Raw genomic sequence first — 18,009 nt, forward strand, 5'->3', positions numbered from 1 at the left:
ATTTCCACCTAAAGCTCAGGCTTGATCTTGTTTTTTTTTTTTCTTTTCTTTTTTTTTCTGTCCAGGAAAAAAAAAAAAAAACCTCCCGACAAACAATAATGTCAGCTGTAATTGATCGGAGGTCGCTGGCTGGGCCTGCAGTAAAAGCGCACTATTTAAGCGACAATCGGCCCTGCGCTCTTCAGACGCTGGCTAATGAAGCTGTCTGTCTGGGCTATTTACCTTCTCTTAAATGGAAGGGGAGAGATGTACTGTAAGAGACAGGGCTGGAGAGGATCTGCCTCTCGCTCCTGTGAAATAGGACCTGCACATGCCTCAGGAATGTATAATTGGTTGCCGCAGCCAAAGCCGGGGATTCGGTGCTAATTAAATGACTTGTTTAAAGCCTATCTGTCTTTGTTTGGGAGGCTCTGGGCTTCAGAACAATGCATTGTAAATGCTGTTGTCAAACAAACATTCCCAGTTATCCTTTGATTGGAATTGAACAAGACAAAGGGCTGATTTACTCAATGCTAAGCCTCTGGTTTTTCATGCTGTTGAATATAGTTTTCTCTTTTTTATTTTTTTTCCTCCTTCTGATCTGTCAAAACCAACAGGAACAATCCAGTCAAGCAGCTAAATAGACCAACTCCCTGCACAATCCAGCCTTCTGCAGCAAAACAATCTGAGTTTTTCTGCTAATTGCTCTTGTAAAATGCCCCCATGTTGCGCTTGTGTTTCTCCTACAAAGGTGAGGTGGGGTTACGGAGTCTTTGTTGTGGTGGTGTTGAAGATGCAAGTACTCAGGCACCCCCAAAAAAGAAATGAATGGCTAATGATAAAGTTCTATAGAGCTTGGGGCGGTGTAGCTGTAGATCGGTTGCTATAGTCCTGGATTTGATTCCTGACCTTGGCTTTCTATGTCTTCCCTTCTTCTGCCTCTTCTAATTTCCTGTCTGATTACTGTCAATATAGTAACCAGTGGCACAAAAATGTTTCAAATCCTTGACTGTAAGGGTGTGACAAGATGTGATATCAAAATGATGAGACATTTCTTGCTAAAGTGAAGTCTGTCTCACGATGTTCACTTGGTGACTCAGCATAACTTCGTCTGTCGAAGTCCGTGTTGCTAGACTCAATTTTTAACGTAAGTAATGAAGTTGTTGTTGAGGTGCTTTGCTGTGTTATCAGACTGACTAGTAACGACTGCTCACTGGGGTGGTTGACAACTCTCGATTTCAACAATCAATCGATAATTGTCCACAAATGTTTGTGGATTTCAACAGAAAAAGGGTCGGGATCAATACGCCCTGTCTTCTTACCCCCATCTTGTTCCCACGTGTCGCCATTTCCTCTCTTCCTACTTCCATTTTGTACCCATGCAGTCCACTTTGATTGGAATCCTATAGACAGTGTGGACAAATTTTAAAAGGTGAGAAAGAATATATACATGGAGCCTGAAAGTGCAGATGGGTTAATGTGACTTGTGTGCTAGGTTGACCACAAGTCACTCTTTTTCAGACTCAAATTTAGAACATTCCTAATATATAAACACCAAGGCAAGATGGGTTTTCCCGCTCTATTCGTTATCAACTCATTACCAACCCCAATGGTGAATTTGCCTTCAAACTCAGGAGTGTGTCGAATGGCCATTTTGTTGTACTTTTGGTAAAAATGGTAATTTAGATCACATTTTAAAATTAAGTGCATACGAGAGCCTGTTCTTGGTTCGGTAGTCACAGATTCATCTATTTTTGGATTTTTCTGAGGAACACTGACTCAATTGACTGTTGCTCCCATAAACTGAGACACGGAAGACCACTGTGCATATTAGCTCATGTTAACATATATTTGGTGTTTGAATTATTAAAATAGGAGGCGTTTCTGGTCGCAAGTATTATATGACTTCAGCTATTTATGAGTGGTTATCGTCCCTCGCCATCACGAATAAAAAGATTCAACTGTTCATTTCGCTTAATGGACTATCGTTTTGTGATTTGTGATCATTTTGTTATTATTTATTAAAAATAAATAAATAAAACCTGCCATTTTAATGCTTAAAGCACACCCAGGAATGGTATGGAGGGATCTCTGCACCCGATGAACCGACCGAACACGAGCCACCGCCTCCCTAAACGTCTTTGAACGAGCGGCGTAGAGACAACACAGGTGCCCAGAAACATACCTTCTACTACAATCATACGAGGAGTACACACACAAATGCAAACAAGGAAGAAAAAAGAAAAAGAAAAAAAAAACAAAAAACAGACACACACAGATGGCAGTTTCAGTCAAGGCTGGTGAGTCCTGTTTCTCATTAAAACACAGAGGGGGGAGAAAAAGGTATGGCGCTTTGATGTGGCCACCCACAGCCCTTCAGTGTCATTGAATGAAACTTTGAAGCTTTTTGTGTTTACACAGTTAATCTCGATAATAAAGCAAACATCTTGCCTTTGTTAAATACCTGCTCTCAGCTCGGCGCGGGCGTGCACGCAACGCCCGGCTTGAAACGGACGGCATAAAAAGAACACATCATCGGCGCAACAAAGAATGGTAAACATGAAAACACTCGAAAAACAACGGCGGCGTACGGATGATTGCAGGCCAGACATGAGAACACGTGCGAACAATATGCTTTACATTCGGAAAGCCGTGAGGATCGGAATGGACTTCGGCCTCGTCCGCGTCAACAAACGAAACGGCTTTAATGTGAAAGGATAAACAAAACAAAACAACATTTTTTTAAATAAAACAGAAAAAAAACGATGCACTGATTTCATTCAGGTGGGCGAAGATATCCTGCCAAGACACCTCGTGTAACGCGGCAGAAAGCATGATAAGAAAACATTTCTGATTTGATGAGGTAACATAATTGCTTCCCAATGCAAACCCACCAGAGTGTAACATGTGCTGGAAATTATCAAGGAGGCAGACAGAGGTGTTTGTCCTTAAAGGGTATTAAACACACACACGCACACACACACAAAAAAAAACCCAAACAAAACAAAAGAAAAAAATCCCACGGCAGGCAACTTTTATGGGATAATTTAAATCCTCTGCTCGGATGGCGCGCATTCCTTATGAAAATTGAAAGATCAATCATCTCTGTGACAGATCTGTTGTGAAAGAAGTTCTTCCTGTCTTTTGAAGAGAAAATGCTAAACATGTTTGCTCCACCAGTCATCACCCTCTCCCTCCTGTTCCCCCCCTCGCACTGCCTCTCCTCACCCACCCTCCTTGCAAACATCCCCGTTTCAGCTGTCTATTTGTCTCTTTGCTGAAAATGTTAACGAACAGAGCAATAATCAGGCCATATGCTTGCATGTGGCAAATCTCATTACAGTAAATGACCTTTACCAACCAATGCCAACATTCTTGTGCTTGATAACGCAGAGCTGGGTGGGGGGAGTTGGGTTGGGTGGCACACAATGGTGGGTTTAGTTAAACACACTCATGAGCGGGGTTGGATGTGCCCGAGAGAGCCAGGCCCTTCTGGACGCATTAGCCAAACAACGCTCGCCTTTCTAATTTGGGTTCGGAACCAGTCTCGCTTCGCATTTGTCTCGCATCGCTCTCGACGACGGCGACGACGCGCTCGGGCATCCGTGCGAGAGGCCCGACACCCGAGCACTTGCAATGAGCCTCCGAGCACGGAGAAAGTGCTGCGAAGCAGACGCGGGGAAGCAGAAGGAGAGCGGCGCTATTGCCAGCAGCTGTTACTACTGCGGGTGCAATATATTCAAGTCCAATCAATAAAGCTCCTGCAGACAGTGACACCCAAGCAGACAGAGGAATCATTTTCATCTGATACTTAGAAAAAGCTCCCCCCTTTTAAAAAGATTGCTTTCAGTCAATGACAACCAGTTGTCATTTGACTAAAGCCCCTGAAATGAAATATATTGACGAGTGCTATCAATCACGAGGCGCTCTGCCGTCATATCCTGTTAGCGGAGGGGGTCGGCTTGCACGTGGTCATCGGATGATCTGTTTTAATTAGAAAACCGGCATCGCCTCCTGCTGCGTGCTTCAGAAAAAAGAAAAGAAAAAAAATTGCAATAATGCGGATCTATTCTGAAGTGAAAAGAGTCTGCTGATTCACCAACGAGGCAATATTTGAACTAAGTTGTTTGGCATTGAAGGAAATTTCCACAAGAAACACTGAAAAACGACTTACAGTACACCTGTGAGCAGCAGTGGTGGCTCCTGCATGAACGGTGCCCTGGGCACGCCCCTCCACATGCCCCCCACTAACTGCGTTGATCTCTTCACTCATGAGAGGATTAGCAATTATTTTTTGACAAGAACGAGTTCAAATGTCCACACTATTTCAAATTAAATTCTGACTCGATATTGTTTTGTTTGTACAAAGACAGTAGTCTTTTTCTTTTTTAACTTCCCCAGTAAATGGTAGAGAATAAGCCACTTCAGGTTTGACGAAACTAAGTGTTGCAGATTTTGAACTTGAAATCGATGTGGAGACTAAGCACTTCTAAATCAAAAAGGTGAACTGCTTTGAGTCATTTAGTTGGTAATGCTTGTATACATAGTGAGCATTGGTGAACCTGCTCTTAGGCTGGTACACCAATGGTAAGAATAAAATATGTACTGATCTATTAATTACCTTTTAAATCTAATAAATTACAACATACATGGGTAGGTTACATTATGAAACTATGGAAAAGGTTTTATAAAGTTTGGTTTGCAAAAAAACAAAAAAAAAAAAAAAACAAGCTAAATATTTTACACTATGCAATAGAGATGCCAGAAAACATACAAAGTGGGGCAATATTCTTCTGCTTTATGGATCATGGAGAAAAGCAGAAGTTCCCCTGCACATAATTATTGATTAAACAACTTTATTTGGTGAATGTTCTTTCATTTTGAACTAGCTCACCCCCAGCATCTGGATTTCATAGAATTGGACTTGGTGAGGTTAAAGATGTCTGGATTCACTATAGCTGAATGGTTTAAGTATCCTAATTCAGAAAGAACGAGAAAAAGAAAAACAAGCCTTTCATTTCAGGCAGAACGGAACCGAGTATTTCCATCACACTAACGCTCTTTTGACTCTCCACCCTCATTGCTGCACAAGCGGACGTGTTTTCCAGTGTAATCACAGGAATGGAGAATGTCATTTTCTTGCTGTCATCACAGCGTCATCAGCGTTACTGTGTACGCCTGGATATCATTCCTCCACGCTAATGCGTCCCTCTTACACATAATCAGAGTCGAATGGGAACACATGATATCCAGGCTGCGATGCGGCTGCGGCCCAGGACACGTGTGGGAAAAAAAACAACAAAAAAAAACGCTCCCGTTCCATGCGGTCGCACGCCACGTACACTCCACGTTCCCTCCCGACCTGCGAAAGCCCATCATCGCTGAAAGGTTGAATGTCATTTATTACACGTATCACATTTACACCAAGTGACATTGTCTTTTCAAATTGCGTTGATCTCTTCACTTTCAAAGGTCAGCCCCTCGCCTGGCTAAATTCAACCTGACAGAGAATAGTGAGGAGGGGACAGCCGAACACATGCATCACTCCCGCATCAAAGAGCTCCAAATTAATCTTTCCAATTAACGGAGAACGAGTCCTAATGCTGATGAAGGCCGACAACTAGACTGGTCAGTTGTTTTTATTTTATTTATTTATTTATTTATATTTTTTTACATAGCTCTGCTCCTGGTGTTTGAAGCTAACCACAAGAGACAATCAAACAAATATTTCTCTGTCTCTCTTGGTACGTCTCATCCCTGCAACCCTGCCGCCACTCGAATATGACAAAACTTGATATGGATCATTACAGAAATAATGTTTAATCAATCCCCCGTCCTCTTCTTCCTCCTCCTCCTCCTCCTCCTCACCACTGCTACCACCACCATCACCCGTTATTGTAATCTATTTTTGCAGTTGTGTGGTTTGTGTGTTCTTGCAGTTACATCGGTGCGCCTCGCAATTTCCCAATCATGCATATTCAAGTGGAATACGCTGATGCTTAACAGCCGACGCAACAGGAATTAGAACGAGGACATTAGACTTCATTAAAGGGAGAAATGATTATCAGGTTTATCTTTTGAAATGTCTATTAAAACGGGTGCGCCGCTCCTTCACTTATCTGTCACCTGGCTCCCATGAGCCTGGCGCACTAATAGAGAGACGGTGAGGGCCAAAGCCCAAGAGGGAGACAGAGAGCCATCAAGCTCTTCACTCAGACTGGAAGGCTTCCTGTCTGCTCTGCCACTCTATATACAGCTCGGTGTGTCTGACTCGGTTACCCCCACTAGTCTCCATTTCCCCCAACAGCGGCAGCTTGAAAAGACCCGATTTCGTCCTGCAAAGCCGCCTGTATCGAAAGAAGAGCTGAAAAAAGTGAGACTTTGTGTGCATGAATTAGGCAAGAGCAAGTTCTGATGCGTTCAAAGACATTACTTCCAGGTTCCCCACACATTTTTCAGGTCAAAATGACATACTTTAAGACTTTAAATATAGATGTGTGGATAAATGGATGTACAGCAATCGGGACTGAGGCAATGGGAAATGTTGAAATAGTTTATTTTTTTTATTTACTCATATCAAATTCCACACTTTTCCAGACTAAGTAAGAACTCTGGGATTCTCCTTAGCCTGTGGCAACAATCTCTTCTCTCCAAGAGCTTTGTCTGACAAAAGCTCCCATAAGAGCACCAGGGAGGAAGATGGATGAAGTTGCCCCCAGACACTCATATCAGGTCAGTGTGTGTTTTATCCCCTAATGGTTAGGGTTAGGATTGATTAGGAGGGTGATACCAGATCTGAGCCTGAGGGCCGTGTGTTATGTCAGGAGGAACAGGAAGTGGCAGCCTTCCTTCCTCCCATCGTGGCCCACATTCGGCAGGAGCCCAGGCCACCAGCGCCAGAGTGAGCTAGCAGGTTTTCTTGGAGCGTGCCGCAGTTAGCTCGTCGGATATGTCCTTCCACCCTGAGACCTTTATTATTAGAAAGGACATAAACAGACTAATTAAATCGCAGCAGTGGAGCTGGGGCTGACAGCTGGCGCTAAGACTATGACCGAACAGATCCCTATCAAAGAGCAGGGAGTCTCTGTGTGCTCTGCCATTGTGTGCCTCTGTCTGTTCACAGGCTTTACTTTGACTTACATTGCTTTGGCAGCTCTACAGCGTGTTTTAAAGTATTCACACTCCTCAATATATATATATATATATATATATATATATATATATATATATATATATATTTTTTTTTTTCTCATATTGGCCTGTTACAACAAAGATCGGTGTGTCTTGGGGGAATTTTATGACACACAACCCCAAAAATAATGCATAACTGTGAAGTAGAATGAAACGGGCAATCTTGTTTTGTAGCATCCCCACAGCATCACTCTGCCACCACCACGATGCAGTGCTGGGTTCATGTGCTCAGCGAGACATGTTAGTTTTCCAATGATGACTGCATCAGACTGAAAAAGTTCAACTTTGTTCTCATCTGACCAGACCACCATGTTTTAGCTGCGTCCCATGACATTTGTGTTTGTTCTTTTTTGTCTTAAAACTCCTCCATAAAAGCCAGATTTGGGAAGCACACAACTAAAACTCTTCCTGAAATAAGATTCTCCCACCTGAACTGTGTCTCCCTGCAGCCCATCCAGAGTTAACATGGGCTTCTTGGGTACTTCTAGGAGTAATAATCTCCTTACACAACCTGTGAGTTTAGGTGGGGGACCATGTCTTGGAAGTTTTAAAATTAGGATTGTTTTACAACCTGTACTTGTTTTCAACTTTTCCAGAAATTGACTCCTGACCAGCCTGGTGAGAAACTAATTGAATTACACACAGTTTACTTACTTACTCGACTTCTGAGGGAGGACTGCAAATTATGCTACACCTTCCAATTCACAATTATACGTTATACGTTACATAAAGTTCTAACACAACACAATTATTTCCTATGGCTTCTACCTGAAAACAAAGCAAATAACTTCCTGGGATATGGATACTTTCGCAAGACACTCTAGATGTGTCCAGCTCCTAAGTGATAACAATAATCTTTTCATCCTAATTTCCTTCACACATATCCTAATGTCTTATAAAGCAGTCCAAAGCAAAGCATCCAGACTCACTTGTAAGGTTCCGAATGTTACAAATGCTTTCCAGCAGAGCGGTAAACACGCCAGTAATTAGCGCACGGCGTCCGAGCTGACTTCCGCCGGCTCCGCAACACGGTCAAGCGCAGACCCCATATAGAGAGGAGCCTAGTGATGCATTGATCTCAGAAAATTAAGGCTAACTGGCCCATATTGCGGCATCTTGATGTACCTTCTGGATGAGCCGTGTGCTCTGCCCGTATTGTTAGCACGGTAAACAGGACGGTTTTGAATCAAATGAATACACGCTGAATAATTAATGCGCCGTAAACCCTTATCGCTACCCGTGTGCACAAAACGTAAAAGCACCGATGATGAGAAAATATGGTTTTAACGAGTCAATAATGGTGAGTGCAACAAGAACGGCCTAATCAATGAGGCTGCAGCGTTTGCAAACAAGGACTTGAATTATAACGCCAATAATTGATCTCTTCCATTTCCCCCATTTCGCTGCCCCCCCCAACTCTCTTTCATTCGTGTGATGTCATTGTTTATCGACTGCTTGGTGCCAATGAGGGATGATGGGAAGTTTCAGAGTTTGTTTTTGCTCTGACTTTTGCTCCACCCTGTATTCTCTTTCCCCCCCTCCCCAGCTCTTCCCCACCTTAACACCCCCACCCCTTCTCCCCCTCCTTCCCTTTCTCCATTTGTAAATTTGCAAGCTGTAGCACCAGCTTAACCAAAAAGGATTAAGTCCCATACCCAACTGAGAACACAGATAATGCTCAGTAATTGGTAAAAAATGAAGATGAATGGGACAGCTAGATAAGGACCAATTAGCTGCTGGGAGTGTACAGCTGTGGTCTCCTCACAGAGCGCTCTCAGGGGCCAAGGCCCGCTCCTTTTGTAGCAATGCAAGCAAAAAGGCAAAAAATAAAAAATAAAAATAACACCCACGCATTGGAAACACCTAAGCATCAGGGTAGGTCTTGCAGGAAATTTGCCTGATGGCCCACAGAAACAAAAACGATCATCTCACACCTTCCAGTCAGGCAACTCTCCAGGTACTCATCAGCACCCATTCAGCTTCAGCCCACTTTCACATTTCAGAAGCTAAAAGGATCCTAAAAGTTTTGTAAAAAAAAAAAAAAAAAAAAAAAAAGTGGTTCCGGAACCGGACAGCAAAATCGGTGAAAGAAAATCAGCGACTGTTGTGTCTTCTCTTCCTGCGGTGTTGTCTTTCGGTGACTTGTTTGGTCGGCATGTTGTGGCATCATCTGGCTGATGACAGCGGAATTCCCATATCTAATTACAAACAGGATTTCAGCTCCATTAGTGCTGTGTGGCGGGGCGTCAGATGAGTGGCAGGGCAGCACCCAGTGGCCAAAGATGGATGCGGGGTGTTAGACGGAGACGTAAGTGAGACATGGCCGAGAAAGTGGCCTAAAAACGAGACGCGTCTTATCTTTCCCGTCTCCGCATTTCTCCAGGTCAAGGGAAAAAGCACTTTATTTTTTCTTGTGCACTCCGGAAAACAAAAGCAATTCCTTCCCTTGAAATTGGCAGGTGTTTGTTAGCGGGCAGCTGACAATATTTTTGCTGCCAGTAATGAAGGTTGTAGCCGGGGTCAATGCGTTGGGAGGGGACGGCGCGGGCGGTTTATCCCCCTCAAGGCCGAGCGCCACACGTGTTTTCACTCGGTCTGTGATCTGTAATTGTGGCATTTCCTGAGAGGCGCAGGAACAATCCACATTGTGCTTTGAGAGGGCTCCCTACTGCACAACTAAAGACTGCGAGGAGAAAAAAAAAAAAAATCAAAGACGGACCCCCCCCACCCCTCTAATTCCATCTCCCTTCATAATTATTTGTCGTTTCTGCTTCTTTATCCATCATTTCTTTCCCATGCACATTTTTTTTTCCATCTCTGGTTTAATATTTTGGCAGAGGGTTGAAGTTTTTTCCCCTCATAATTAATAACATTGATGCAAACAGGAATGTCTAATTGTAATGAATATTTAATGGGAGAGAGAAACATTAGCCTGTTCAATTTACATCAACACAAAGACGGCAGTGAGCAATCCAACTCCACAAACAGCACAGAGTGTCCTTCACTGGCTGGCTCTCTTTAAGTGCTTCACAATTAAAAATTTTTGTTTTTTAAATTAAAAAAAGGACTCTGCTTCAGACAAACACCAAGACAAAGCACCTGTATTTTTGCCTTTTTTTTTTTTCCTCAGTCGGTTTATGTAGCGGTTGTTCCTGATTAAACGGATCCACGTCCTGAGTGGTATTATCAGAGACGCGCACATTAACATATCAATTCCTATCTTTGGTCGTCACATGATTTGTTTAAGCAAACATGTCCGTTCCGTGTGGCTTGGAGCTGGATGATTATAATATGTCAGTCGGTCTCCTAGGAGACGCTTGTGGTCGGAGTCGGACTTTAAAACAGCGCAGGGAAATTCCCAAGTCAGCAGCACTGTGAGCAACAGTTAGACTGCTCTTAAAACAAAACTGCAGCCAAAAATACTTTCCCTTCCTACCCACACCGTGTCACTAAAGTGATCCATATATTTGGACTGCTTTTTAATAATGGTGGAGATTAACTAGATTTGTAGATTTTATGCTTTGTCGACTCTGACTGTTGACTAATTATTTTTTTTCCTAAGTAGGTCATGCTGACAACAACTATCTTTAAGGTGGAAGTTGACACCGAAGGAAGAGGTATTAAAATTAACTATTTTCTGAAGAGCCTCAAAGCTCCTAGAAAGGAAACAATTTTCCAAAAAGGCATTCAGGGGCGCCTACAAACATAAACACTCACTGATGTTTAAACTAAGGCTGCGTAAGACAAGAAGCTATATATTTACCATAGTTTGATTATAAAATAACAATAGTTTGATTAACACGCTTTATCATCGACATGTCTGCAACGTGACCTGAGCCTTAGCAGCCAGGTCAATAAGATCTATATGAGTAGTGGTCATAAAATGCAGCAAAAGTCCTTCAAAGTAGTAAAATATATTATTCATAGGTGGCGTTTTAATGCGTAGGACCTAAAATGTTACGGTCTACCAAATGTGGCACCCAAAACGTCATGGCTGCAATATTGCAGATGCTGAAATTGTGATGCCTATTAGCATTAATTATATTGTATAGATGTTCAAGAGCTAACTTTGCAAATTGAGCTAATCATGCTCAAATCTAATATAAGATGTGAAACAGTTAAAAATGTGACTAATGAAATCCGGCTTAACTGTTGAACTGTGTAACAGAGTTTGCCCTCTCTCTCCTTCACACACATGGTGACGTCGCCTCTGGTCCAACTATGAATAAAAATGACAGTTTACGAAGGCCGCACAAATCCACTTTAAAACTTAAAATTATTATATTTATGATTTAACAATCCAACACATAACAGTGTAATTTGTTTTGGATCCAAATAATTTTGAACCATATCTGGATGTGGTTCATTGCTTCACTCAGGAATGTGCAAAATACAAAAAAAAAAAAGAAAGAAAGAAAGAAAATGTATGCTACAATCTGTAAAAGAGAAAATTAGATTTTTTGTTACTTTAAAAGTTGGGTTTTATTTCAACACATAACTTATATAATCTCTTAAGCCGAAGGACTTAATGGTGTATATTATTAATGAGCCAGATAGGTCCACAACTTTGTGTCATTTTGGAAAGATTTTTACTACGTAGATTTTACTTTACATGAAAAATGTCAAATTTGTTTTTATTTATTTTAAAACACAAATTGGATTTGGAGTAGTTCAAAACTTTACTAAATCGGTAGTGTAGAGTCAGAAACAAGACTCTGATGAGTGATCATAAATCAGTTCAAACTAAGCCTGTTTTTTTTTTTTTTAAGTAAAGTTACAAAACGCTTCCATCAAACACATTAGAATCAGAGGGGGCGTAAAAAGAAGAAGAAGAAAAAAGAAGGCGGCGTGCTGCTTCCTTCGTTTCATGGCTCCACAGTGCAGAACCAGGGCCATATATCTCCAGCGTATTATCAGGATGACTCCTGCTGGCCACCCTGTCACAGGAGAGTGCTTGATATAAACAAGAGATTGCTGCGACACCCAGTAATCAATATTAGGATGGTTTCAGTACCAAACATCATTTGTCTCTCCGAACATTCCTTTGACCAAACGGAGCATTAATTCAAATCATAAATCTGAGCTGATTTAAATCCGAGGAGAGACAGAGAGGAGGGGGGTTTCAGGAGGGAAGGGGGCGCAGGGGGGAGGAGAGATGGAGTTTCTCCCCCTCTAAGTCTCCCCCCCCTCCTTCTTGTCCCTCGCCGATTTCTGACTGCCTGCCCCTAATGATTTATTTTCTACATTTCTGCGAGCGAGAGATTTGTCCATACTCACTGACAGGTCACCTTCAAACGCCAGTGGCAGACTGTTCATCACCATGCAGACGAGCATCTCATCGCTGCGAGTAAATATTAAAGGAAAAGAATCCAATTGATTGTGGATGGGCCTGAGAGGCGTCACTGCCATATATTTCACTCAGAGAGCTAATGCCGCGGCCCACACCTAGAAGCACTCCCTCCTTTTCTTTTCTATTTTTTTTTTTTTTTTTTTTACTCAGAATTATGATTCTTCCGGAGAGCCTTGTGTTGGCTGGCTGCGCGACTCAAGGTTACAATTTAAATTGTAAAAAGATAAAACAGTTTCTTATTAGCTCCATTGCCACAGCCTTGCTGTTTGGTGCTCACATTTATCTTTATTTCCGTGACCTCGGAGGCTCATATTTTCCCAATTTTTTTATTTTTTTTTCCCTCTTGCCTTTTACACACTCCATTCTCTTGGAGTGATGACCTCACGCTTCGTGCATTTTTTGCATTGTTAAATCGGCTTTGAAACACATCCTGTTTTCATCTCCCGCGCCACAATCTCCACTGTGTCAAGAGTTACTTTAGAAACGGGGCTGTTTATTACAGTAAGTGAACGGAAACCTCGATTTAGCGTCCCATGCTGCAGGGATTTCATCTGGTTTATAGTTCTGAAAAGGCCTTGTGAATCTGCCCCAGCGTACATTATCAGTCTCTTTAATTCACTAAGTGGTTGCGTGTGATATTACAGAACTCCTTCTGCTTTTTAGGGCTAATAATTAATTGAAACGGCACATTGTGAAAAACCAGAGCTCTCACAGCAATTCAATTAGATCATGTTAAAAAGCTCCTAGCCGGGGTAAACTGTGTTCACAGCTTCACTCTGCAATTAGGCCCATTTTATTTATTTATTTATTTTTTTCCTTTTGACGTTATAAACTTCAAGAGAAAACAAGACTCCCACTCGCGCCGAAGATAGAGGCTTCACTGCATGCAAACACATCGAACTCGGCAGCTTACCGTGTCACAAACAACTGGGAAAAAAACAGCGGGGGATCTGGATGAACCATGCAAGTCTTTGGTTTTAAGTTGAGCTGTATGAGTAAGGTCACTGACTGATTCTGACTGAAACCTGACCACCGAAAGAAGTTAAAGGTTCAAGTTGGAGCATAAGCAGAGATTGTATTTTTGTTTTTCATTCCATGCTTGTCAGCATATTTTAAAAAAAAAAAAGACTTTCAAAAATATTCTTACTTTTCAGGTTTTCAGTTGTTCAACGCATTATCTCTCCATTCCTGTGACGCACTTGCTGGCTTATTCAGATTTTTACTATTAAGTCTGTTCTGCTCATTGTGTTGAACTGCGATATGTATAAGATCACAGGTGGAAATGCGTTTTAATTTAAGAATCAAATGTACCACATGTTGACCAATGAAATAAAGAGATGTTGTGGGGAACCTGATAGAAGAAGTAGTTTTGAATCTAACAGGCGTTAAAGATTTATTCACATCTATTCCTATTCAAAGTCCCCAAAACATTATCTGAGTTCTGCAAACCTCAAAAAATCAAAGAAGATGCAGTTTCACGATCCATTTATTGGCTGAAAATGGCTTGAATTTCTTAGTTTTTGATGCAAATAATGAGAGGGGAGGGGGATAAAACTCAAAAGCAAAACGACTGTCAGGATTTCACCTGCTGATGAAACACAATCAATGGGAAATTGGCCAATTTGGATCAATCACTGCCAGACTGATTGGTGCATATTAAGCTGAAGTTGAGCCTCTTATTTTGGTGATGTTTTAAAGGACTATTTTGCTTCCTCTTGCATCTGAAAAACTTCGATCTGCTCCTTTCCAAGCTCTATAAAATCAAACATTTTCCAAATCTCCTCAAGATGATCAAACACAGATTTTTAAACTCATTTGCAATACCTTTATCTTGTTGGTGAAAGTGTTCAAAAACAGGAACATCAGTGGTTTGTGTCGTCTTCTAATCTGGACCAAGTTTGAAATAACTGTGGATCTAGTTTAAAACCTTGACACAAGTAGGGTGCCAGAAAGTGGAATAAAATTACTCTGTCAATACCTCAGACATCAAAACATTCAACAAGCTGAACATAAAAAAGTTTCGATGTGGTGCTTTACAATTCACCTTGTGCTTTTTCTGCAATTAAGATTTTTTATTTCATCTATTTATTTTTGCTCTAACATGAGAAAAAGGTCACAGAGTCTGAAAAACTCAAAAACTTTCCTCCATAGTTTTTTACATGTGGATTTAAAACAAATAAATTAACTTAAATTATTTCAATATTTGAAACACACACATATAGATAGATAGATAGATAGATAGATAGATAGATAGATAGATAGATAGATAGATAGATAGATAGATAGATAGATAGATAGATAGATAGATAGACAGACAGACAGACAGACAGACAGACAGACAGACAGACAGACAGACAGACAGACAGACAGACAGACAGACAGACAGACAGACAGACAGACAGACAGACAGACAGACAGATAGATAGATAGATAGATAGATAGATAGATAGATAGATAGATAGATAGATAGATAGATAGATAGATAGATAACAAAAAATGGCAAGCTGAAAAAATACTGAAATGTTATTTTTATAGTACAGTAACTCTTAGACAAGCAACAAGTGCATTATTTTCTATTTTGATAACATATATGTGGATTATTCTTTACTAAACGTCCCTATGACAACCGTAAATTGTGTACAATGTGTTTGTGTCTGTACAGCTGTATTAAAATGCTCTGCAGCATGCATCTGTCATCCATTAATGCGAGTGCAGATTTGTCTGTGACAGTGCATGTGTGCGTTTAAAGGGCATCCTCACCGACGCCGGAGCTGAGGTCTCCATTCTCTCCGTCAGCCCCGTGGTGGTTGGCGTTGCCGTGGTAGCCGCTCATCGCCTCCAGCTTGATCTTCTTGACCTTCATGGCCTCGGCGATGGCTGCGTTGGCAGCTGCCGCCGCGGCCGCTGTCAGGCCTGGAGAGAGGAGGCAGACGAGACAGAGAGCTTTACAGAGCTGCCGCACCGTCTGCGAGAGGTTACCCGCGAGACCCTTCCACGGCGAGTCCAAACGACAAAACGCGCAAAACTGACTCAAACCGTAATGAGGAGGAACGCTAAATAATTTCATGTGCGGCGCTGAACGAGCTCCTGCGAAATGCCCGCATTTGTGTTTCGTCTTGTGACAGGGGAGATCTTCCTAGCAGGCTATCATGCTGATGAGATGGATCCCTGTGTGTGTGTGTGTGTGTGTGTGTGTTTGGCGGCATATGATTTTTATGAATGCTTCCAGGACTCCAGCAGTCCTCGCCGCTGTACTGATGTATTTGTTCCCTGATAGGAACCGATGCAGTCGAGATAATGGCGCACGATGCAAGCGTTCCGTGCGTGCGGCTTGTAATACGCAACGTGTTTGCGTATAAAATACTGTTTGACACGAGAGGGAAGAGAAAGCTAGAGATGCCCAAGCAACACAGGCAATGATTCTTGTTGATGACAACTTAAGTCGCGTTCAAGTGATCTAATCAACATATTTATAGCTGACGTTCCAATAAACTCCAGCTAAGAAAAGTGTAGCAGTCACTTGGGATTTTTCTTTCTTTTTTTTTTTGTGTGTCATGATAGTTTAGTTTTAAGTGAGCAATTTTTTGTAAAGCCTTTAAAAAGACATTTAGAATGAGATCTGGTAAAAAGAGAAACGATGCCTTGCAGAATTTAGTGTAACTGTAAGAATAAGACACAGACAACACAAGTAAAGTAAATGATGGCACTTTCATTCAAAAATCCACCTTTAAAAGGCCAGACAAAGATAGCTTTTTGGGGAAAAAAAAAGATAAACCTTGAGATGAGGCATTGGAGAAGTTTCCAGTTCCTCATAGTTTCAAGAACCCCAAAAGTTTCCATCCCCTGCTTCGGTTCCTTTAATGAGATACAAGAATAAAACCCTTACATATTTCTCTAAATGTATGAAGTGTAAAAGTGACACAGTACTGCTGTGCATTGACTGTCGGCTGGCTGAAAGAAGGTCCCTTCCACTTTTTTTTCTGACATAAAGGACAAATTTAGTTCTGGTCACAAAAAAACCCCAAATAGCAACGCTGTGTAAGTATATCCTCCCCACTATCATTGGTTTTTTCAGGTAACACTTTGTTAAAGTACAATGATTAGTAGGATGTCTGTTAGGCAGCCAAATGCAGGCTAGCTAGCTAAGAGCAAAAAATATTTTACCAAAAGCTATACCTTTTTTTGGCTAACTTTTAGATGCTAGAGAAAATGATGGAGAACCAGAAGCTCAGTGTTATTATTATTTTCGATGTGTTTTACTGTCTAAGCAGCAGTTTAAACCAGTTTTTAAACTTGAACTAAAAGTAATTAAGATCATTTCATTTCCGCATTTAGTATTTGTGGTAATTTGGCAATATTTCAGTCTCTTCTCACTACTTCCCACCCTTCAATGTTTGCCGTGAAAATCAGCATTCTGGGTAAACAGTTTCTCAAGAGTTAAAGAGTTTTTCTTCTTCTCTATTTTATTTTTTTTTTTTGTGAAAACTCGACGAAAAATCCTCCCGTTCCACCGTAGCTTGAAGAACCCTGTAAACCAATTACCTCACATTGGTTTGTATGCATATCACTTGAAAAATTTCTGACAAAATGCCAAATAGCTCAGAGAATTTTGCATGCATCTGCTCACGCCAAAGGCTGCTGTTCCTCCTGAGTAGACTAAATGAATATTGACATCACACTTTAAATAATCATTCACATTTCCACCGCGATCCCCCAAATACGCTGCAGAATAGCAAATTGTGACACGGTTGTCCAACATCAATCAAAATGAACCGGCTATGATTGATATAGTGAGAGTGGGATTATAGACGCACGTATGCCTGGCACACTGCAGAGATCATAAAGCACTGGTTTGTCATTGTGGTAGTTCCGGGGTTCTGGTGTATCGAACGTGACTCAAATCTTTATTCATGAGGCTGGTTTCAAACAGCAGGGACTGATATAGTGTTAAAGCTCCTCCAGGCCCGGTGAGTCTCAGGAGAGTCCTGCAACTCTTCTTGCCAACACCGGCGAGGAAATCAAAGATGCAGAGCAAAAAAAGAAAAGAAAAAAAAAAAAAACAAGATATGTACCTATTACTGTTATAACTCATACACACAATGCCGTATATCACCTGCCCTCCTTTTACACGGGCTGTTTGTAGTTGATATGCGGGCTTGCCTTACGTTTTTGACGCAGAACAAAGCCGCGTCGGCGTTTATCATCGCTAAGCTGTCACGTCTCAGTGATGGGACTCGACGCAGCTATTAGCAATGCATTTGAGAGGAGACACGAGTACAGGGAGAGGTGGGAATCGTACACATGGCTCTAATAGATGCAAACACACAGTGGGAAAAAAAAAAAACAACAACATGCAAGCCTGGACGGCCTCTTTTCTCATCCGTAGCCCAGATGGTGAGAGTCACTCTGAGCCGCTGACATGGAGGTGCATATAATTTAAAGCCTTGTTTGCATCTTAAAATACATCAGTACCATATTGACGTACAGTA

General features: G+C 41.6%; 1 protein-coding gene across 1 annotated transcript in view; it reads right to left on the minus strand.

The window, feature by feature from the left end:
• The window catches only part of dachd (dachshund d), a 52,547-nt gene extending 36,960 nt beyond the window's left edge, over positions 1-15,587 (minus strand). Inside the window, exons 1-2 of the mRNA XM_044132545.1 lie at positions 15,281-15,587; positions 1,302-1,382 (exon numbers count right to left, since the gene is read on the minus strand). Of these exons, the coding sequence (XP_043988480.1) occupies positions 1,302-1,382; positions 15,281-15,587 (388 nt within the window). The remainder of the gene's footprint in view (positions 1-1,301; positions 1,383-15,280) is intronic.
• Between the last annotated feature and the right edge of the window lie 2,422 nt (positions 15,588-18,009).

Source organism: Gambusia affinis, linkage group LG11, assembly GCF_019740435.1.
Source record: "Gambusia affinis linkage group LG11, SWU_Gaff_1.0, whole genome shotgun sequence".
NCBI classification, from domain to species: domain Eukaryota; kingdom Metazoa; phylum Chordata; class Actinopteri; order Cyprinodontiformes; family Poeciliidae; genus Gambusia; species Gambusia affinis.